This window comes from Phoxinus phoxinus (assembly GCF_949152265.1).
Source record: "Phoxinus phoxinus genome assembly, chromosome: 23".
NCBI lineage: Eukaryota > Metazoa > Chordata > Actinopteri > Cypriniformes > Leuciscidae > Phoxinus > Phoxinus phoxinus.
Window position 1 is genome coordinate 20298710 of NC_136898.1, and position 20348 is coordinate 20319057.

At 37.2% G+C, this 20348-nt stretch overlaps 1 protein-coding gene across 4 annotated transcripts in view; it reads left to right on the top strand.

Annotated features, from left to right (window-relative positions):
• Positions 1–20348, top strand: part of rabgap1 (RAB GTPase activating protein 1) — an 89803-nt gene that overhangs the window by 61939 nt on the left and 7516 nt on the right. For all 4 annotated transcript variants that reach the window (XM_079599339.1, XM_079599336.1, XM_079599338.1 and 1 more), the window contains 8 exons: positions 9037–9150; positions 11298–11372; positions 11668–11793; positions 12894–13037; positions 13715–13756; positions 14090–14218; positions 17606–17698; positions 20229–20339. In XM_079599339.1, coding sequence (XP_079455465.1) covers positions 9037–9150; positions 11298–11372; positions 11668–11793; positions 12894–13037; positions 13715–13756; positions 14090–14218; positions 17606–17698; positions 20229–20339 — 834 coding nt within the window. The remainder of the gene's footprint in view (positions 1–9036; positions 9151–11297; positions 11373–11667; positions 11794–12893; positions 13038–13714; positions 13757–14089; positions 14219–17605; positions 17699–20228; positions 20340–20348) is intronic.

The window sequence follows — 20348 nt, forward strand, 5'->3', positions numbered from 1 at the left end:
TCTGACTAGCTTTTAAAATTGTTATCCTACTTCATGCTCTGAGTTGTTGGATATTATGTACAGTACAACTTAAGATTGAACACATCTTGATGCTTTTCCAACTGCTTTGGTCAAGGACGTGTTGGATTCTGTGTTGGGTTTGGACATCCAGTACTCTCTTTGTTATTAACAGTTGTTTTACAAAACATTTTTTGTTCCATCTTGTTTTAAATATGCTGTGGTTCATTCGTTGCTTAAAAGAGCACATTTTGATTAAACTGCATTAAACTGATTTTATACTACAGGGCCGTTGAATGCTTGAATCTAACGGAAAATAGGATACAATTCATAACAAGAAAAACCATGCAGCCCCATGCGCTTGATCTGCAATTTTCAATGTCTAACTTCACAATCAATGGAAACATGCAGTTTAATTTTAATAAATAAAGTATAGTCCTATATATAATCAATAGAAAATTAAACTGAATATTTAAATAAATGTATAGTCCTGCTGCACGGGTTTTCGTAATTATTGCAAATAATAAAATAAAAAAATAATTAGGCTATTGATAGGCCTATACTTGTTAAAAGCTTTGTGTTTCATTTATTAGGCTAGTTTACTGTCACTAATAGAAAAAAAAGAATGAACGAATTAATTAAAACGAATTGAATAAATAAATAAATAATAATATTGACGCACATGATTCTCTCCCTCTCTCTCTCTCATAACTGCATTAATAACTGCATAAAGCCGGGGACACACTTACTATAAGGCCGGTTATGAATGTAATTTGATATGACTGATCATGCACGCGTTTTCAGCGCGTTCAGTCTGTGTTCACATCGGTGTTTAAAATCTGCTAGTGCATTCACAGTCAGAGAATGTGTCGTTAAGTGTGTCCCAGCATTAAGTCTGTTATCAGTGGCTCAAACATCCGTTACTAACTCTAAAATGACGTTTTGGGATTAGCAACGGAGCATGGGTTTAGATGCGCAAGGAATTAGTCCTACATACAAGAGCGTTTTAATGACAAAAACTTTACAAACGTCTTGAAATTCATCATCTGAACAATATTTTGAGGTGTGGTAACTGTAGTATAAGCGGAATAATTGACGACAGGCCGTTGAATTATTAGAAAAATAATGCACACCCGAGGTGTAACGGCCACTCCGCTTCGCGTCGTGACCGCATCACCACCTCGGGTGTGCATTATTTTTATAATAATTCAACGGCCTGTCGTCAATTATTCCTTACTTAACTACAGACCCATTAAAAAAACTACCATTTTTATTGAAAGTGTTTGAGCAGCAAATCAGCAGATTAAAATGATTTCTATAGGATCACGTGACACTGAATACTGGAGTAATGATGCTGAAAATTCAGCTTTGCTTTAGGAATAAATTTCAGTTAAATTCATTAATTAAAATATTACTGTTTTTATTGTATTTTTGAACAAATAAATGCAGACTTGGTGAGGACAAGAGACGACTTTATTTATTTAAAATATTTATCTTAATTTAAAACTGACTGCTAGTGTATTTCTGGGCATTATTTAATTGGTCCATTTAAATGAAAAAAAAATCTGTTTTCTGTCTTTGTGTTTATTTAGCGAAAAAGTGTGGAAACCATTACTTAATTATTTTAACAAGATTCTTAGTGTTTTACTTCTTGCATTAAAAATGTTGAATCTGCTTGGCTACTATGGCCGTTTGGTTAAAGTGATGGTTACTCCGATTAAAAGCACTCTTAAGTCAGCGCCGATAGCCTCGTGGGCAGCGCCGATATATAGCGGGCGACCCGAGTTTGAGTCCCGAATCGTGGACCTTTCCCGACTTCTCTCCCCCCCACTTCGCTTCCTGTCTGCTTACTGTCCTATCATAGAAAAGGCAAAAATACATCTAAAAAAACAACACTCTAAGCAATTTCAAAGTAAATGCATACGTGACAAACATCGTCAGATGGGAAATGTGTTCAGTGTAACACTATGTCCTAACTTAGTTTCCAAGTTTTACAATTGTACAATCTCATTAAACCTTTCTTTAGTCCCTAATGTATTCTAACAGACCCCGGCGATCGCTGACTCTCCCAGACATGTGCCCAGTGGGTGAGATGTTGAAAGGAAAAGGATGTGGACCCTCCCTGCCTCCGTCTGTGAGGGAGCGGACTGCAGTCAACCCACCAACTCACCCAGCCTCAGTTTCTTACTCGGTTTCATCAAGCTCACTACACTTTTTATAATCAGCCTCCCCCCAAGAAAAACAAAATGCCATTTTCGCTCATTGTTGCCGATCAGAATAAACGACCGTAAACAATGGTGAGGGAAAAAAGTACAGTACTTCCTGCGGAAGCAACCTTCCTCCACCACACACACACACACACACACACAATCTCACCATCACAGTCAAAACCCAACACAAGTTGTGCTGCGCACTCACGCAAAAGGTTCTCGTCTTATGTCACCATGATTTTCTTAGCACTTTTCAGGGCCCAGGAGGACTTTCCCCAATGCTGGCAGAACATCAGTATGGCTCCTCAGGTACTGTGTCTTCCCAGCACACCCTGAACATGTCCAGTTTTCCTCCTCCTGGAGTAGCTAGACGGAGGAGGGTGAGAACGAGAGTTCAGATACCTTCTGAAAGAAAAGAAAAAATAACTCTTTTTTTTTTTTGCCATCATCTTTTCCTGCCATTATTTGCATTCTTTCTTTTCTTGAACTCCTCTTGGAAGAAATTTGGACCTCTTAAGACCTAATGCTTGGGTTCTGCTCAGAATATCCTCGTATCGTTTGTTTATTCATTCATTCTTTCATATGAATTGCAATATTAATTGCATTAATAATGCAATTAATACACACAATGACTTGAATACAGTTTTATATAATGTTTGTCATGTATAATCTTTTTATTTATATTTTTTATTTATTATTATTATTTATATATATATGATTATATTTAGAGTGCAGTATCAAAATTTTCATGAATTTTGTCGTTGAGAAAAAAAAAAAGAAGCTAATTAAAAGGATACATTTACAAAAAAAAACTAAAAAAAAACTTTGGTTTAATCTTTTATTACTATTTATTTGGATGAAACAGCAGTTAAACTTTTATAAACATTGAAAACCCTTTTGTCTGCCAAATCAACATGCAGAATCATACAGGATGCTGGGGGTGGGAAAAAAATGTGATTCACATATATGCCGATTCACAAATTCCAAAAATGTATATTCTTAAAGGATTAGTTCACTTTTAAAAAAAAAAAAATCCTGATAATTGACTCACCCCATGTCATTCAAGATATCCATGTCTTTTTCTTCAGTCGAAAAGAATTAAAGGTTTTTGAGGAAAACATTCCAGGATTTTTCTCCATTTAATGGACTTCAATGGCAACCAAATATTCCAATGTTCAAAAGAAGGTTCATATGTCCGTCTCAATGCAGCTTCAGTCTCTACATGATCCCAGTCGAGAAATAAGGGTCTTATCCAGCTAAACAATCGGTTATTTTCACACAAAAAAAAAAATCAATTATATACTTTTTAACCACAAATGCCCACTGTGCAGCATCTCTGAGAAGATCGTGTCTCTTGAAATATTAGATTTTTTGAAATTTGTATAACAAAGCAAGTTTAGTGAGGCTGTAAAATTTCATGTGGTACGTCCTGCAATTTCTTTTATTAATTAAATATTTATAAATTAATAATTGATGATATTTGTAAAAAAAACATCTAATTTTACCTTAAAATATATATTACAAATTCTGGATAGTTCCACCACTTTTTTTTTTTTGAAAATGATATCAAACCATTTGAAATTACATTCCTTGGCACATTTTAAAGCAGTAAAAATATATATATATATATCACCTTTTTTTTTTTTTTTTGGACCTTCTTATTTGCTTTGTACCCTTTCAAGTACCCCCCAATAGTAGATTTCTCTAATCTGAGACTAAACTATATTCTGAACCCATTCTGATCTTCCTCAGAGACATGCTAGATCAAGTGAGGTCCAGTCAGGCTGGTCTGACTCTGCTCTGATCTCGGACTGAGCTATTTTTAGCTTCTTCTAGTCCACAGGATTCACCATAACCCTATACTAGTTTCTTCTTAGACCCTTTTCCATTCTCTTCTCATCTTACTAGCTTGTTTGAGCAGTGGGTCAGTTAGCCTCTGCCTGAGTTTGCGTAGCAGCCGAGCTGCTGGCTGCGGATGCATTATTTAGTGGCTCCTCTCTTCCACATAAACATAGCATCAATTATAGAAAGAGAGGGCAATTAATCTTTGAAAAGGGGGTATGCTTACTAAGGCAGGAATCCACTGTTAGCACAAGTGTGTGGGCGCTTCCAAGCGAATGAAGCAGATGAATAAAACATGGTGTCCTGAATTCAGTCTGAACCCCACCGTCCATACGTGCACAACCAAAGAGAGCTGGGAAAACTGGAGGAGACCAATGTTAAGTGTAACTCTTTTGTGTACCTACTAGTGTAAAATAGATTTATTAAAGAAAATGGAGGCTAAATAGTAAAAGTCCAATAAAAATACACACTTGTACTAACATTTATGCAATTGGCATTAACACAGGCAAAATTATCATAAAAACAAAACTGAAAAAGACAAAAATGTCCATAAGGATGCACAAGGGTCAAATACACACATTTGTTTGATTAAAAAAAGAAAGAAATAATTGCTGAATTGTGTGTTGAACTTTCTTCTCCTGCGTCCTGAGGAGACTCCCCATTTCTACCAGGATGAACGTGTTCTGGCGTTCATGTAGTCAGACATTCAAACTGTGATCGTGGTTACTGTATTTTATAGTAAAATTGTGATCTGCAGAACCGTGAGAGTAGAGATTTCTAGTCGTAGATTTTGCCCATGCTCAGGCAAGTGTGTGTGTGTGTGTGTGTGTGTTAGACGTGCAGTAATGAGCCATTACTCTACTTCTCTCGCATCTCTGATATTAATGAGCACATTTAATAATCATTTTAATTATGATAGATAGTTAGTATGATTCTATCATGTGACTTCCCTTCTCACGTAAAGGGTCTTTAACATTGCCCAAGGCGGTTGCAAGTCAAATGAGGACTTGCATGGAAATAGCAGGGATACAGGAATCCGACATGAGCATTATGGGGTGACACTAGGAGCACATTAAGGAAGTAGGACTTCACTCTTCCCGGAATTGATGTAGGAGTTTAGTGCACTGTCTTTGCTGTACTGTGCAAGTATATAATAACTGACAGCCATGGGCATGATGTAATATTTTGCACTTTTAAAATGCATTTTTCCCTCAAGCTTCCGTAACTGCCATTGGGTGTGTGTGTGTGTTTGAAAGAGAGAGCACCTATAAATAGATGATGTATAATCTAGATTGAGTTTTGGGACAGAAATAACTCTGTAGCTATTTTTGTGTATTTGATACTGTAAGGAGTGTTGGGGTAAAGTAATTAGATTACTTTTAGATTTTACTTTTTTCAAGTAACTAGTAAAGTAACACAATACTTTTACATTTACAACGAAATATCGGAGTTACTCTTTCAAATCTGAGTTACTTTTTTCAAATAAGTAGCTCAAGTTACTTTGTCTTCCCGTTTATTGACTAACAGCTCAACTTTTACTTTTAAAAAGTATCTTTTCCCAACAAGGATGGGCCACATCAGTTGACTAGTCCATTAGTAAGGTGGACTAATTTATCTAGATTTTTGTTTGTAGTTTCTTCATTTTTCTGAATTTTATGCTTTAGGAGACACATTTCACAGCTCCCTATGCTGAAGTTTTCTGTAGTTTACATTTTTCTGAATTTTATGCTTTAGGAGACACATTTCACAGCTCCCTATGGCACCGTTTTCTGTAGTTTACATTTTTCTGACATTTTTTGTCTTCTATTTTTCTGCTTTTTTGTTACAATTAGTATTGTAAGAATCATTATACAAATAAATTGAAGTTAAAATATGACTTAAATTGTTAAAGTGTTTGTTAACCAATATTTTATTTGAAATGCTAAAACTTGAATGAATTCAGATTTAAGTAGGATATGTACAAGTATGTGTATTGTATTACATGTAGCCTGTACAGTATGTTCATTCAGAAAGTGTGTTTTCTTTTAGTAGTTTGCCTGTCTTTCTTTTAATTGTTTAAGAAACATTAAGGAAAGTATTCAAAGAATCCAAAAAAAAAAACACTGAACAGAATCATCGTTAATCAAATTGAGTCATTCTGAATTAGTAAAAAACAAATCCTTTGATTTAAAAAAAGATTGTGAATTCCAAATTGAATTGATTTGCTGTTAACCCAAATATCCGCAACTCCACTGAAGGCTTTTTTAAAGGCTAATTAATCATCTAGTCCAAGAGTTGCAGTTGAACAGCAACATAACTGACTGCTGCGGGCCAGGAATAAACATAACACAACACAGCCTTTGTTTACCACACTTACTCTTAGATTTGGGAGCAACATTTAACATCCAAAGTGATTTAATTCAGCATATTTGTGCCAACACGAGCAGGCTTTGATCTACCGGGTACAATAATAGATGGATGGGAAAACGAAAGTGCGACAGAAATAGGAATGGTTGTCCGTCAACAGTCTGCGGCCCCAGGCGCTCATGGTTTGTTTATTATGAGAGCGATCTGGTTGAATGTGATCTAGTATTTTGCAACAGTCTATCTAGACTGAATTGCTGTTGTTCTGAAAACGTTGGTGAGGACATTTATATGACTAGAAATGTTAGCAGTTCCTGATTTCTGACCAGTAGGTTTTAGGGGCTGGTGTAGAAACATGCTTATTCCCTGCATAGTGGCCAAGTTACAGCATAGGCTGACTGTCAAAACGAACCAACCAAACATTGGTTACACCTACATACGTAAAGCTTAATAAAATTTGAACATTTGCCCTCTTCTGTGATTCATCATCCTTTCCAGGACCATTTCAGATAATTCAAATCCACAGGAAATTGCGGTACAATCCTAAATTAATTGGATAAATTGAAATTGGAACACAGTGAACTCCAGTGGAGTGAGGTAAAGAAACATCTCCTCCTGAGGATGAGTCTCCATGTCTCTATAATGTGACCCATGCACAGGCTAATTTTGAGCTACAGGCAAAACAAGTGAAAAATAAAAAATGTGGTCTATTTTGAGGGTTATATAAAAACTTTAAGCCCTCGTCTAGCGATCCCAGTGCTCCAAATTGCGATTGAACATCTAAAAGTATCTTTATTTGTGTGTTTTCTTTTCCTTTGACCATGAAAAATGCAGTTTATCTCTGCTCGCTTCCCCTCAGCACACGTTTGGTATCGTTTTAAAGCGCTGTATTTCAACTTTGGGAATATTCCCTAGCGAATTCTCGATGACATGAGTCTGAACCAATGATGTGTGATTTTCAAAATCACGCCGATGTAAACAAAACGATCTTACTCGCGCTGACTGACAGAGCCGAAACGCGCGCACAAAGACGCCTCTCACATCCTCAATCTCAAATTTGTCAAGTCTTGGTTTGAATATGTGGAGGTATGAGAGATGCAGAAATGTCATCATTTTTAGCCGACTTCCCCAGTAAAGTTATGCTGGTACACTAGATAGACTAGCAACCAATCTGTCTTTAACCAGGCCTGAGTTTCCATTGCGGTCTCTTCAGTTATTAAGAACTGTGATCAGTATCTCTGAGGCTCATAGAAGCCTATATTTAGGTAGAGCAGCGCAGCAATATGATTTAGCTGGAAATTGTACCGTCACATGCTTTTTTTAGGGAGCATAATGTAATAGTTGAACTGCTGAGAGCTGTACTTTGACTGAAGACATCTGAGTTGTGCAAACTGAGAAATCTCTAGGATCTTTGGTCTTTGCTAGATGGCCTCCAGTGTTTGGCTAGCGTACATGTGACCATATCTCATATCTTGCAGCCTCTGACACTCGAACATACACACAGGCTGAGCTTCTGGGATGTTCAACATACTCTGTGTCTGTAATGCTGAAGGACACGCTCTCGAGCACACACACATAAATTTCCCCCTCGATTTGTCCACATTGCTCTTTGGGAATAAGAACACCCTGTTCCAGTCGACTGGTCTTGAGGCAATACGTTCTTAAAAACTGAGGCTTCAAAAAAGTTTTACAGTGATGCCATACAACTAGAGATCAACCGATATTGATTTTTTTGTTTTTGTTTACCAATACCAATTATTTGTGTTTATGTAACTGATGTATAGAGCCAATATTTATTTGTTTTAATGCTGTTTTTGAAAATAATAAAAACTGCACTGAACTGAATAAACTGAAAAAAATTTGATGAATAATTCCACTCCCTCTTTACATACAAAACACACTTCTACATCATTAAATAGTCTAAAAGAGTGCAAAAATGTAAATCTGTGTATGTATTTATATATATATATATATACACTGAACAAAATTACTTTTTGTTTGTTTACTCGCAACACTTTTGTTTTTGCCCCCATTTTTCATGAGCTGAAAGATGTAAGACTTTTTCTATGTACACAAAAGGCCTATTTCTCTCAAATATTGTTCACAAATCTGTCTAAATCTGTGTTAGTGAGCACTTCTCCTTTGCCGAGATAATCCGTCCGCCTCACAGGTGTGGCATATCAAGATGCTGATTAGACGGCATGATTATTGCACAGGTGTGCCTTAGGCTGGCCACAATAAAAGGCCACTGTAAACTGTGCAGTTTTATCACACAGCACAATGCCACAGATGTCGCAAGTTTTGAGGGGGCGTGCGATTGGCATGCTGACTGCAGGAATGTCCACCAGGGCTGTTGCCCGTGAATTGAATGTTCATTTCTCTACCATAAGCCGTCTCCAAACAAAGACGTTTCAGAGAATGTTTGGGGATGGGATGATCTGTTCGTTCAAACAAAGACAGATGGAGGGAGTCATTATTTTTACACTTCCGTTTTGTTTATGATAGACAGTGGCACAGAAATCACACACTTTGTCTTTAAATTGTAATATATTGTCTATTACGCATTGGATATTGGATGTTACGCATTGGATATTAGCGATGCCTCATGATAACATTTCTGTTTCTCTCGCTTGTCTTTTACTAGGAATCTCCACAGGACAGTGCCATCACCCGTGACATTAACCGCACGTTTCCTGCACACGACTACTTCAAAGACACCGGCGGTGATGGGCAGGACTCTCTCTATAAGATCTGCAAGGTGAGGAACCTGTCTGACATTTGCTTTCGATTTGTCTGCTCAGATTCTGCACTTTTGTTCTGCTCCTGTTCATTTATCATCTCCAGCTCTGCAAATCAATTTCCTACCATTTAAGAAAAGTTCAATTTGCACTTTCTTCCAGTTTTTAGGGCTCATAGGAAATGTTACATGTATAAAAACACTAGATGGATGGATAAATGGATGGGTATATAGCAGGATGCATTAATAAATAGTGATGGATGGATGGATGGGTGGATGGGTGGATGGATGGATGGATGGGTGGATGGATGGATGGATTGATTAATGGATGGATGGATGGATGGGTGGATGGATGGATGGATTGATTGATTAATGGATGGATGGATGGATGGATGGATGGATGGATGGATGGATGGGTGGGTGGGTGGATGGATGGATGGATTGATTGATTAATGGATGGATGGATGGATGGATGGGTGGATGGATGGATGGATGGATTGATTGATTAATGGATGGATGGATGGATGGATGGATGGGTGGATGGGTGGATGGATGGATGGATGGATGGATGGGTGGGTGGGTGGATGGATGGATGGATTGATTAATGGATGGATGGATGGATGGATGGATGGATGGATTAATGGATGGATGGATAAAGATGAATATATAGATCTTTGGATGGAGATATAAATGGTTGGATGGATGGATATATAGATGGATGGATAAAGATGAATGTATAGATGTTTGGATGGAGATATAAAATGGATGGATGGATATATATGTATAGGTGGGTGTATAGATGATTGCATGGATAGATAAATAGATGTATAGATGGTTGGGTGTATATAGTGATGGATGTATAAATAGATATATAGCAAGATTGATATAGATATCGCTGGATTTATGGATGTATGGATTGGAAATTAAATGAACTGACAGCTCTCATTCAAATAAAGGGAGCTGATACTGACAGAAGGGCACAGCTGAATGTGACATTTATTATGTGATTGTGGTGGTGGACGTTCAGTAACCCAAATCACCCGTTTAACAAACGCAAAACACAAAAGCTCTGATTTTCTCCCTAAAATAATGAGGTCAGTGGTTTTGATATGAAAGCCACAAATGATGAGGGGAATGAGGAGATTGATGGTTAGGTTTCCATCTCTTAATAATTCACCAGCCCTCTCTCCGACTGTGACCGGCATCATTCATAGAGCACCATAGATTTATCATATTGACTACACAGTTTGATTCAGTGCTCTCAATCCACAGTTCCCAAAAGTTTATTAGCGCTGCAGTTTATGATTGTCACAATATTAGCAGACATGTTCGCAGTTCTCAGAGGTATGTAGGTCAATTCCGTCGAGCTCTCAAATCTCATTTGCACTTCTGCATTTTCAAACGTGCCACGTGAAGACTTGTTGCTCTAGGTTTGGTGTCGCTGATGCTAAACAACTTAAATTCTCACGTCTTATACTCGCAAATCACTCACATAATCACAAAATGCAAAGTTTGAATACGCGAAAGCTGAAATTAGATTTAAAGGGATAGTTCACCCAAAAATTTAATTCTGCCATCATTTACTCCTCATGTCGTTCCAAACCTGTATGACTTTCATTCATCTTTGGAAAACAAATGAAATCTGAGAAATTTCTGTCGCACCATTGACAGTCCACGCAACTACCACTTTGACGCTTCAAAAAGTTCATAAAGAGATCGTAAAACTAATCCATTGAGTGGTTTCATCCGAATTCTATGAAGAGGCACGACCGCTTTATATGATTATATATATATATTATATTCACATATAAACATTCATCAAAGGACACATCAGATGGTTAACGGAAGCTCAGTCATGCTTGCTTGACTCTTGCTTTTTATAAAAATTTTGAAGCGACAACGTGTGTTGTGCAGCTGTCAATGGAGGGACAGAAATCACTCAGATTTTCATTTAAAATATCTTCATTTGTGTTTCGAAGATGAATGAAAGTCTTACGGGTGTGTGACGACATGAGTGTGAGTAATTGATGAAAATGCTCAAATCTTGGGTGAACTTTTTTATCCAATTATAATAACCAGTTATTTTCATCTAAATTGCTACCAAGCTATTTATAGCATTATCATCACCCATAATTCCAGTGTAACATTCTGTATCTTCCATCCTGCAGGCATACTCTGTATATGATGAAGAAATCGGTTACTGTCAAGGACAGTCCTTCCTTGCCGCTGTGCTGCTACTACACGTGAGTGTCACAGACTCTTAAATCAAAACATCTATAACATTTATGTAATACACATTATAAATGTAATGAATTATTATTATTATTAATATAATGGCATATTTGTGTATTTGCACTTTATAGTGTATTTATAAGTATTAGATTTAGTCAAGTACACTCCTTGGTTTGAACTAATGCATGTGGCATCCTCCTTTGAGATGAGAGGTGGTGCCATCTAGTGGAGATTCCCTGTCGTGGGATTTGTTTTTAATATTGAGCTCTGTGATCATTGATAGTTTGCGGTCTCCTTTGTGTGCAGATGCCAGAGGAGCAGGCGTTCAGCGTGCTGGTCAAGATCATGTTTGAGTACGGCCTCAGGGAGCTCTTCAAGCAGAACTTTGAAGACCTGCACTGCAAGTTCTTCCAGCTGGAGAGACTCATGCAGGTTTGTGTTAGAAACTGCATACAAGTTGATATGTTCGGTTACAAATAATGGCAGAATTTGCTAAAGGAAGGACAAAATAAGATCACATTTTAAATAAGCGGTTTAAATATCAAAATGTGCTATTCTTCCTATTGAAATAGTCTCTGACGTATCCACTAAGACTAATACACTACATAAAAAAGAAGAATATTTTGTCATCTTTAAAGTAAGATAAAGTCTCCTCAGAAGTACAACTACACGAGATATTAAGATATTAATGCTTACGTCTATTTCGTCATATACTTTGTACTGTAATTCAAAAGTTTGGAGCTGTGAAGATTTCTTATTCTTCTGCTCACCGAGGCATTTATTTTATAAAAAATACAGCAAAAAAAACATTATGATTTTGAAATATTATTGCAATTTCAAATAACTGTTTTCTACTTGAATATATTTTAAGCTGTAATTTATTCCTGTGATCAAAGCTGAATTTTCAGCATCATTACTCCCGTCTTCAGTGTCATAATATGTAACAATATCATACATAAGTATGTAGATTTGATGCTCAAGAAACATTTATTATCATTATCAATGTTAAAAACAGTTGTGCTAATTAATACAAAGTTCTGTCATGAAACTCTAGATGGCTGATAGGTCCTTAACTCAATTGCTTGCAATCACATCAGTCTCTATAGGGCACATCTGATTGGTTCCCGCTGTCTCAGTAGCCAATGAGCAGCTCAACTTGGTCCGCATTTGCTTTAGCAGTTTGCAGCGTGCTTTCAGAAACCCTCCCCCTTCCCCAGCTCCACCTGTATAGATCTGCTACTGGTAATTCATGTACGCTATTGTACAGCAGCAGTCTTGCTCACAGCAGCGTGTGTGTGTGTGTGTGTGTGTGTGTGTGTTGGCTCTAGCAAGTGGCGTACTTGATCATCAGCAGCAGCAAAGCCAACACCAAACATATCAACATTGTCATACCTATTACCATGCTAAACACTCACATGGTTGTCATGACAGAAATATTTTTGTGGAAATCATCATACATTGAATGACTGGAACGTTGCATTGACCAATCAGCGACCGGTACTATAAGTGACTTCTGCCTCTCTGTGTTGTAGGAATGCATTCCAGACCTGTACGCACACTTCCTGAACCTGGGTTTGGAAGCACACATGTACGCCTCCCAGTGGTTCCTCACACTCTTCACAGCCAAATTCCCTCTTTACATGGTGTTTCACATCATAGACCTTCTGCTGTGTGAGGTAATATTTCACTCTTACCTGCTTTACCTCATTTGTTACCTTTCCTGCTCTCTTTACCCAGTTTAGCTGTTTATTTGGAGTTATATACTGTTATTTACCATGTCATGGACTCTAACTTTAACCATCTTTTGATATTATCATACTGATTTCTGTAATTTTATGTAACATAAACATATTTTTACAATGTTTTAGAGTAATGAAGATCACAAATGAAGATCACAAAAAAAACATCACAGAATCCATCAAACCAATGCTAATTCTTACTGATGTTTGTGCTGATGTTGTCTCACCAAAATCTGTCACTAAAACTATTATAACGTGATGTAAATATGGAGGACAAAAGAATAGTCCTATAAATAATTACCAGATAAAACAACAATTACAAGACAACAAAAGTTTAGCTTGTAACTTTTCCTTAGGAGAAAGGATACAAATACCCGAAAAATAAAGAAATGCCTGAAATATTTAATAAATTGTTAGTTTGTCAGAAGATAATCTGAGAACATGACAATACTGCAACATATAATCAAGACAAAATTATTTAATTTCAACTAATATGATTTTCTTTGAAAATATTTGATCTAATATAATAAAACATGAAGTGGGCATGAAAATGTACTTGATCACAATAGGAATGACCCATTTCCCCCTCTTAATCTTGTATTCTTTCCTTTCAGGGCATCAGTGTCATTTTCAATGTGGCTCTTGCGTTATTGAAGGTAAGGACATGCTTGCAGAATCAGTTGCAACTTTTCATTTTTCATCCAGATTTTTTTCACCAAGAAAACACTGAAAACCTGTGCTGTTTTCTGAACCCTCAAAGCTTCATCACCATGGTCACAGCTATTCAAAGAATGTTAGATGTAATTGGCACACCTAATATTTAGAAGCTACACTACATTGTGATCAGATGTTTCTTAGTGCTGTCATCCAACCCTATAGGAAGAGAGACAATCTACCAGTGAACACCATCACACCTCGACAGCAGAAAATGAGCAGCATTAACATGAGCTTTACTGTCTGATTCTGAAAGGCTCTCTGTCTGTCCACAGACGTCTAAAGATGACCTGATACAGGCGGACTTTGAGGGCGCGCTGAAGTTCTTTCGAGTGCCAGTGCCCAAGCGCTATCGCTCTGAGGAGAACGCCAAGAAGCTCATGGAGCTAGCGTGCAGTATGAAGGTAACCGGCCCATGGTCAGGCTTTACATGTAGTTCTTTCACTAAGTATTTCATGTGATGATCATGGAATTTAATGACAGAGAATTTGAAGAAAATGCTGTTTTTATGAAGTATGTAGTGTAAAAATGGCATTTTTCTCTTCATCAGTGTCCCAAAAATGGCAAATGCAGTGATTACGATAGTATGATATTTGACAGGACTCCTGAAAAAACTCCTGCACCGTCTGTTTTACTAGTGTACATGTGCTTTTCATTTAGTTCTTGCTGTGAATAGACCACTCAACGCAATTCACACCGCTTTTTCGTGCTGTTTTATGGGGCAGTAAGAGTGGTGGTGTAATTCTCTGGACTGACCAGTAGAGGACACTGCAGGGGTAAAAAAAGAGACCCATGATGAAAAAAATTCTTGGTTCTTGTTTTTATTGTATTATAGCATCTCTCCTCATGTTATTTATACTTCTACTGTATTTAAAAAAATATATATATATACTTCTTTCAAATATACTTTCTAACAAATATATTATCACCAAAAAAAGGAAAGGTAAACAAATACTTGCCTTTACTCATCCTAATGTTGTTCCAAATCAATAAGAATTTCGTTCATCCTCTGAACCCTATTTTTAATATTTATATCTTTTTTCTCCATCCATTAAAAGTCCACGCAACCACAACTTTCACATCAACACATTAAAAAGTACATAAAGACATCATAAAAATAATCCATATGAATGGAGCCGTTTAATCACTTTGTAGGATAAACAGATTTAACCTTTTATTCACATATAAACATTGATCCGCGACATACATAGAGCACATCAAATATGGTAAACAAGCTAAACGTGAATACCAAAGTTGAATTTTTGGTTGAACAAGCGTTCTGAGACTTGAACGCCGCTGTATCGGTCTGCCTGTGATCCCTGTATCAGTTCCTCATTGCCGTCAAAACATGACCGATCGAGTTTCTTTTGGGCCTTGCTCCTTTTCCTCTAAATACAAGCTAACCTTTATTCCTTTCCCCCTCAGTCACGCCATCCCACCACAACACTGAAAGCTCACTTTCACTGCTGAGTTTGGGTGTGTTTGTGTGCTCTTTCAACACGAGGGGCCCAGCGCTAGAAAACCAGAAGCCCACGGCCCCTTCCTCAGGTTAACACCAGTCGCGATCAAAAGAGCTTTCACACACACACTACGACACTGCATTTCACTGCATCCCGGCCTGATTGTTCCCTGGGGTGTCGCTGAAAACACGCTGACTGATGAACTACTCTTGACATTGAGGGCTTTTATATGGATCTCATTTCATCTGTGGAAGCATTACGGATTAAATATGGAACAGAGCCGGTTCTGTGTCCTAGAGCTAGTCAGATGCGGCGCAGTGCTAAATCGAGCTCATTTACAAACCTGCACGTACCTGCGGCTCTCACACCGGCTCCACGCTCTTCTGCTGATGCTGTGCACACAAAACACACTCCGTCTCTCAGAAATGGGGTCATTCGATGGAAATGAGGTAGTGTTGCGCTGCAGGTGGATAAATGTGGCACGGCTTGTGTGTGTTTGTGTCCAGTGTGTCCTGTTTTAATGCTTAGTCTTGTCGCACTTGGATAAATTAGCTTGTTCAGAGCAAGTTTTTATTTTTGTTGACGGCAAGTCCGATCCTCTCACAGTTTTAAAGTCATGAAACTTCATGCTAGTTGATTCTTGACTATCGACGTCAAGTCTGGTCCACTTTGGAGCAGATAATTACCAAGAACTGAAATGAAGACATGTGAAGTGACCCTGATGGAGTAAAATTGCGTAGAAGTCAGCCAATACGATTGAATTTTAAGAGTTTAAGATCTTGTTAGGCTTGTGCGATGTACCAGTAGACCTGATAAACTGGTGCAAATTTGTTAACCGGTAGAGATGTTAGATTATTGTCTCTATCACGGTTTTATCACTGCATTTTCACAAAAGTTTATCCTTTTAATTCATCTTTAAACCTTTCCAATTTAAACTTTCAATTGATTTTAAACTGTTTAAGTGCAATAAGAAGTGAAAGAGAACTTAATTCAAAATTTCCATCTTTGCCAGTGTTCACGTAAACGCAGTTGGTTATCCTAAATTAACGCAATAGTCGGTGAAAAATTGGATTAGTGTAAATATATTGTATCTATGCATTAGGTCTTAAAGTGACCGCAGCTTCATATACCTGCGGATGTTGGTGTTCTTCATATTAACAAATAAAGACTCTTGACTGAACTACTTTTGTAGCTTTAATAAGAATCATTGTATATATACTTCATACAGACTCATACATTTATATTCAGTTTCTCTAGTAGAGCTGCATGATTCTGGATAAATTGAGAATACATATTTTTTGTTAAAAATAGAGATCACACTTCTCCCACGATTCTGAATACATAACTAAACAAAATAACAAGTAATTTACTTCTGCACTCCATTCAAAACAATAATTAGAGTTTTTCTTAAAGGTGCTATGTGGAGTTTTTCTACTAAAATGAATCCATTTTGTATTGCCTGTGTGTGCAGGGGTTGTAATCTCACAATAAAAAGATCCACTTGGCGGGTTTTGCTATTAAGTTTGCATTTATTAATTGGACTATCAGTTTTTGGAATCAAAAGTGGCATTGAGAATTGCAAGATTTAAATTTCCGCTACAAGTATGGCATGAAAAAAAATCCTTATTTCCACCCAAAAAAAAACTACCGGTATATTGAGAAATGTTTTTATGAAATAAAAAATAGCTTGTATCAGGATTGTGGTCATATCGCTGACCCCTAGCTCATGTCGTATTTGAGCAGAAATTAAGATATTTAAAATGTTATCCATATTTATTTTATTTGTAATATATTGTCCATCTATTGAAAGTCTACTCAACAAAACTTTCACACATCCAAAACATTCATAAAAACAAAAGTAATCCATATAAATCATGCAATTTAATCCAAGTCTTCTGAAGAGATATTGCTTTATATTGTACACAGATTTAATAAACTAGTGTTAGTTTTGCTTTGGTATCAAAATTGGTTATTAGAAGAGTTCTAGACCAGTAATTACTACTAGAGTAATAATTATTAGACTAGTATTAGTTTTTGCTTTGGTATCAAAATTATTAAGAATTGTGAAATTTCAATGTACGGTAATCTAAATGTATGCATCGTAACCTTGTTTGCAACAAAAATGGCTATATCATGACATATATAAGTCGTGAAATAAAATTGCTATACCGGTTTTGGTCGTGTCATCGGCCCCTAGCTCTTATCGTGTTTTGGCGTATCGCCATTTGATCTGTGTGGACTTGTTAAACTATGCCCTGTGTCCCTGGGTTACACTTTTACACTTTATCACGTCAATACCCTCTTCTGTGTCTTTGTTTTTGTATGTCACAGATCAGTCAGAAGAAGCTGAAGAAGTATGAGAAGGAATACCACACCATTCGAGAGCAACAGGAACAGCAGGAGGCGCCCATCGAGAGATATGAGGTAGATTTATTCTGGGTCTGTCCGCATGATGCGTCTCTGTCGGATTTACACTTCTGCATTCATGACTATGTGCACATGAATATTTACACGGCTCTTTAGCCTGCGCGTGCGTTTGCTCATATGCGTTTAATCTAGCCGTTAGATTTCGTTTTCCCCCACGATCAGAACTAGTTTCTCTTCAGCGCTGAGCTCAAACTCATTCTCCTTCATTTCCACCCTGTATATTGTGCCATTAGCATATGTGCTTTATGCTTATAATGAGCAGCGATGTGAGACGCGGATACCGCTGGGCTCAGAGATGATGAAAAAATGGCCAGATGGATTCCTGATAACGGCGGCCTGCCAGTCAACTGTTAGCCTGAGCCCAGCTCACGAGGAATTACTCTGATCATTAAGGAACTGTCAGTCATGCTCGAATGTCCACACACACACACACACACACACACACACACACACACACACACACACACACACACACACACACACACACACACACACACACACACACACACACACACACAGTACAAATTCAGTTTGAATTCTCTACAACAAAATATTGGCTCCTAAATATCACAATTAGAGCATCATGATAGTTTGCTAGAGTTGCCCAGATCTTGCGCTAGTTCAACACGTTACACTTCTAATCAGAACTGTTCATAGAAAACGCAACTACAAATACTAAGACATACTTACAAGTTGTGATCCAACAACAGATGGTCCCGACAAAGTGGAAACTGCTCCGTTTCAGGAGAAGCTTTTATGTGTAGCCTGCGTCGTGGTTCTGGAAGCCGTTCTTCGTAAAATGTGCAGCGCACAGATAAACATTGGGATTATGCGGCACCCCCCCTTTTTTAATAGACATGAAAATGCACATTCCTAACTTAAATGGTTGTAATTCAAGAATGCTTTGGAATATAGATGTAAGATTGGTCTTGTTTTAAAGACGACATTTGCCGGATTTTTGTAGAAGTGAAATAAATGAAGAAAGTTAAACAGAAAAACAGTTATAGAAGTTTAAGTTTATGAAAATGTACATTGTTAAAAGTTTAATTATTCATATTTTATATAAAATATATATTTTCAAAACCTGGTGGACTCTAAAAATGCAAAAAAAATCTAAGCCAAAAATCTGAACAAGTTGTTGTGTTTCAAATGTTAGGTTGATATCTCAAAAAATAAGCTTTCAGTGAGATTTTGTTTGGGCGCAGTACCACACTTTTCCACTAGTGGACATTTGCCCAAATAAGGGCGCCTCAATTTTCATGTTGTTTGAGTGATCTGAACCATTATTTTTACAATTTTCATACAATTTATGAAGTAGACATCCTATTCAGAAGTAGTATTGGAAGTTTGGCAGATTTTGAAACACATTCAACCTCTAAGAAACACAAAAAGAACACGTATGTGCATTATAGCTCGCTGCCACATCACAAATGGTGAATCTATTGTTTTTTTTCTTTATATTCAAAACATTTTCAGACCTTTTTTTCTAAAAGAATTGAATGGATGCTATCTTTTGAACTCTTGGCATGAAAACAAACTGAGGTTTCTACCATTCTCTCATGATTTTTCATGTTCATCACTATTTCAAAATAAAGGTCTGAACACGTTGCAAATTGGTCAATTACGGCTCCTTAATTTATAATTCAAGTCAACAAATATGTAAACTAGAGATTGTAAGCTTTCAAATGATATATAGTTTGTCAAGAAAGATTAGTTTAGGTTTAGTATAGGATATTACTGTTTTAAATATGCAATGGCCTCCGGGCCGATGCCAATATAAGGGGTTAAAAAATACATGTGACCCATTCTAAGTTCGTCAGCCTTAGGAAGTTCAAACAAGTGAGTTGTGGGAAAAACAGCGTCTCTTTGACACAGCGGCAGCTCATCCAGGCCTCGGTATCGTGTTGTTGTCCAAACGGCTCGTTGTAGTTCTTGGAAAGTGGATTCTGTTCAATGAAATGTCTCCCTTTGGAGTGGACTTTGAGCTTTTTAAATGCCTTTTTTTTTTAGTTTTTAAATGCCTACAATATGAATGTCGAAAACTTAACATATTTATAAATGTATCCCTCTTGTATTAATAATATAAAGTTAACTAATTTACATGTCAATCCACTCTTGCACTGAAAATTGCACACTCTATGTTGTATTGCCTAAATATGCTCCACTTAAATACATAAGCTTATAAATATTTCTGTGTATTATAACCAACGCTTTTGTGAGATCAAGGAAACGGTTATATAATGTTAACAGGTTTGGGACTGTTACAGTATGTCATTAACACACATACACATGCACAATACAAACACACACTCGCTATTTAACAGGCTCTTCGTACAATAGCCGGAGGACTGAAAGTCCAGTCAATGTGTTAATTGCTTTCTGACATATTTCCCTCTAACTGGTCAATTTTTAATCGGGTTTCTTCTCCAAGGTTCCTCGTATTCCCAGCACAGTTAACCATTATAGTGACTGTCACAAGACAGTGACTGAGTCACACACACGCTCACGCTCTGTGTCTGCTCTGTAGAGAGAAAACCGGCGGCTACAGGACGCTAACATGCGCTTGGAACAGGAAAATGACGATTTGGCTCACGAGCTGGTCAGCAGTAAGATCGCCCTGAGGAAAGACCTGGACAACGTAAGTCTT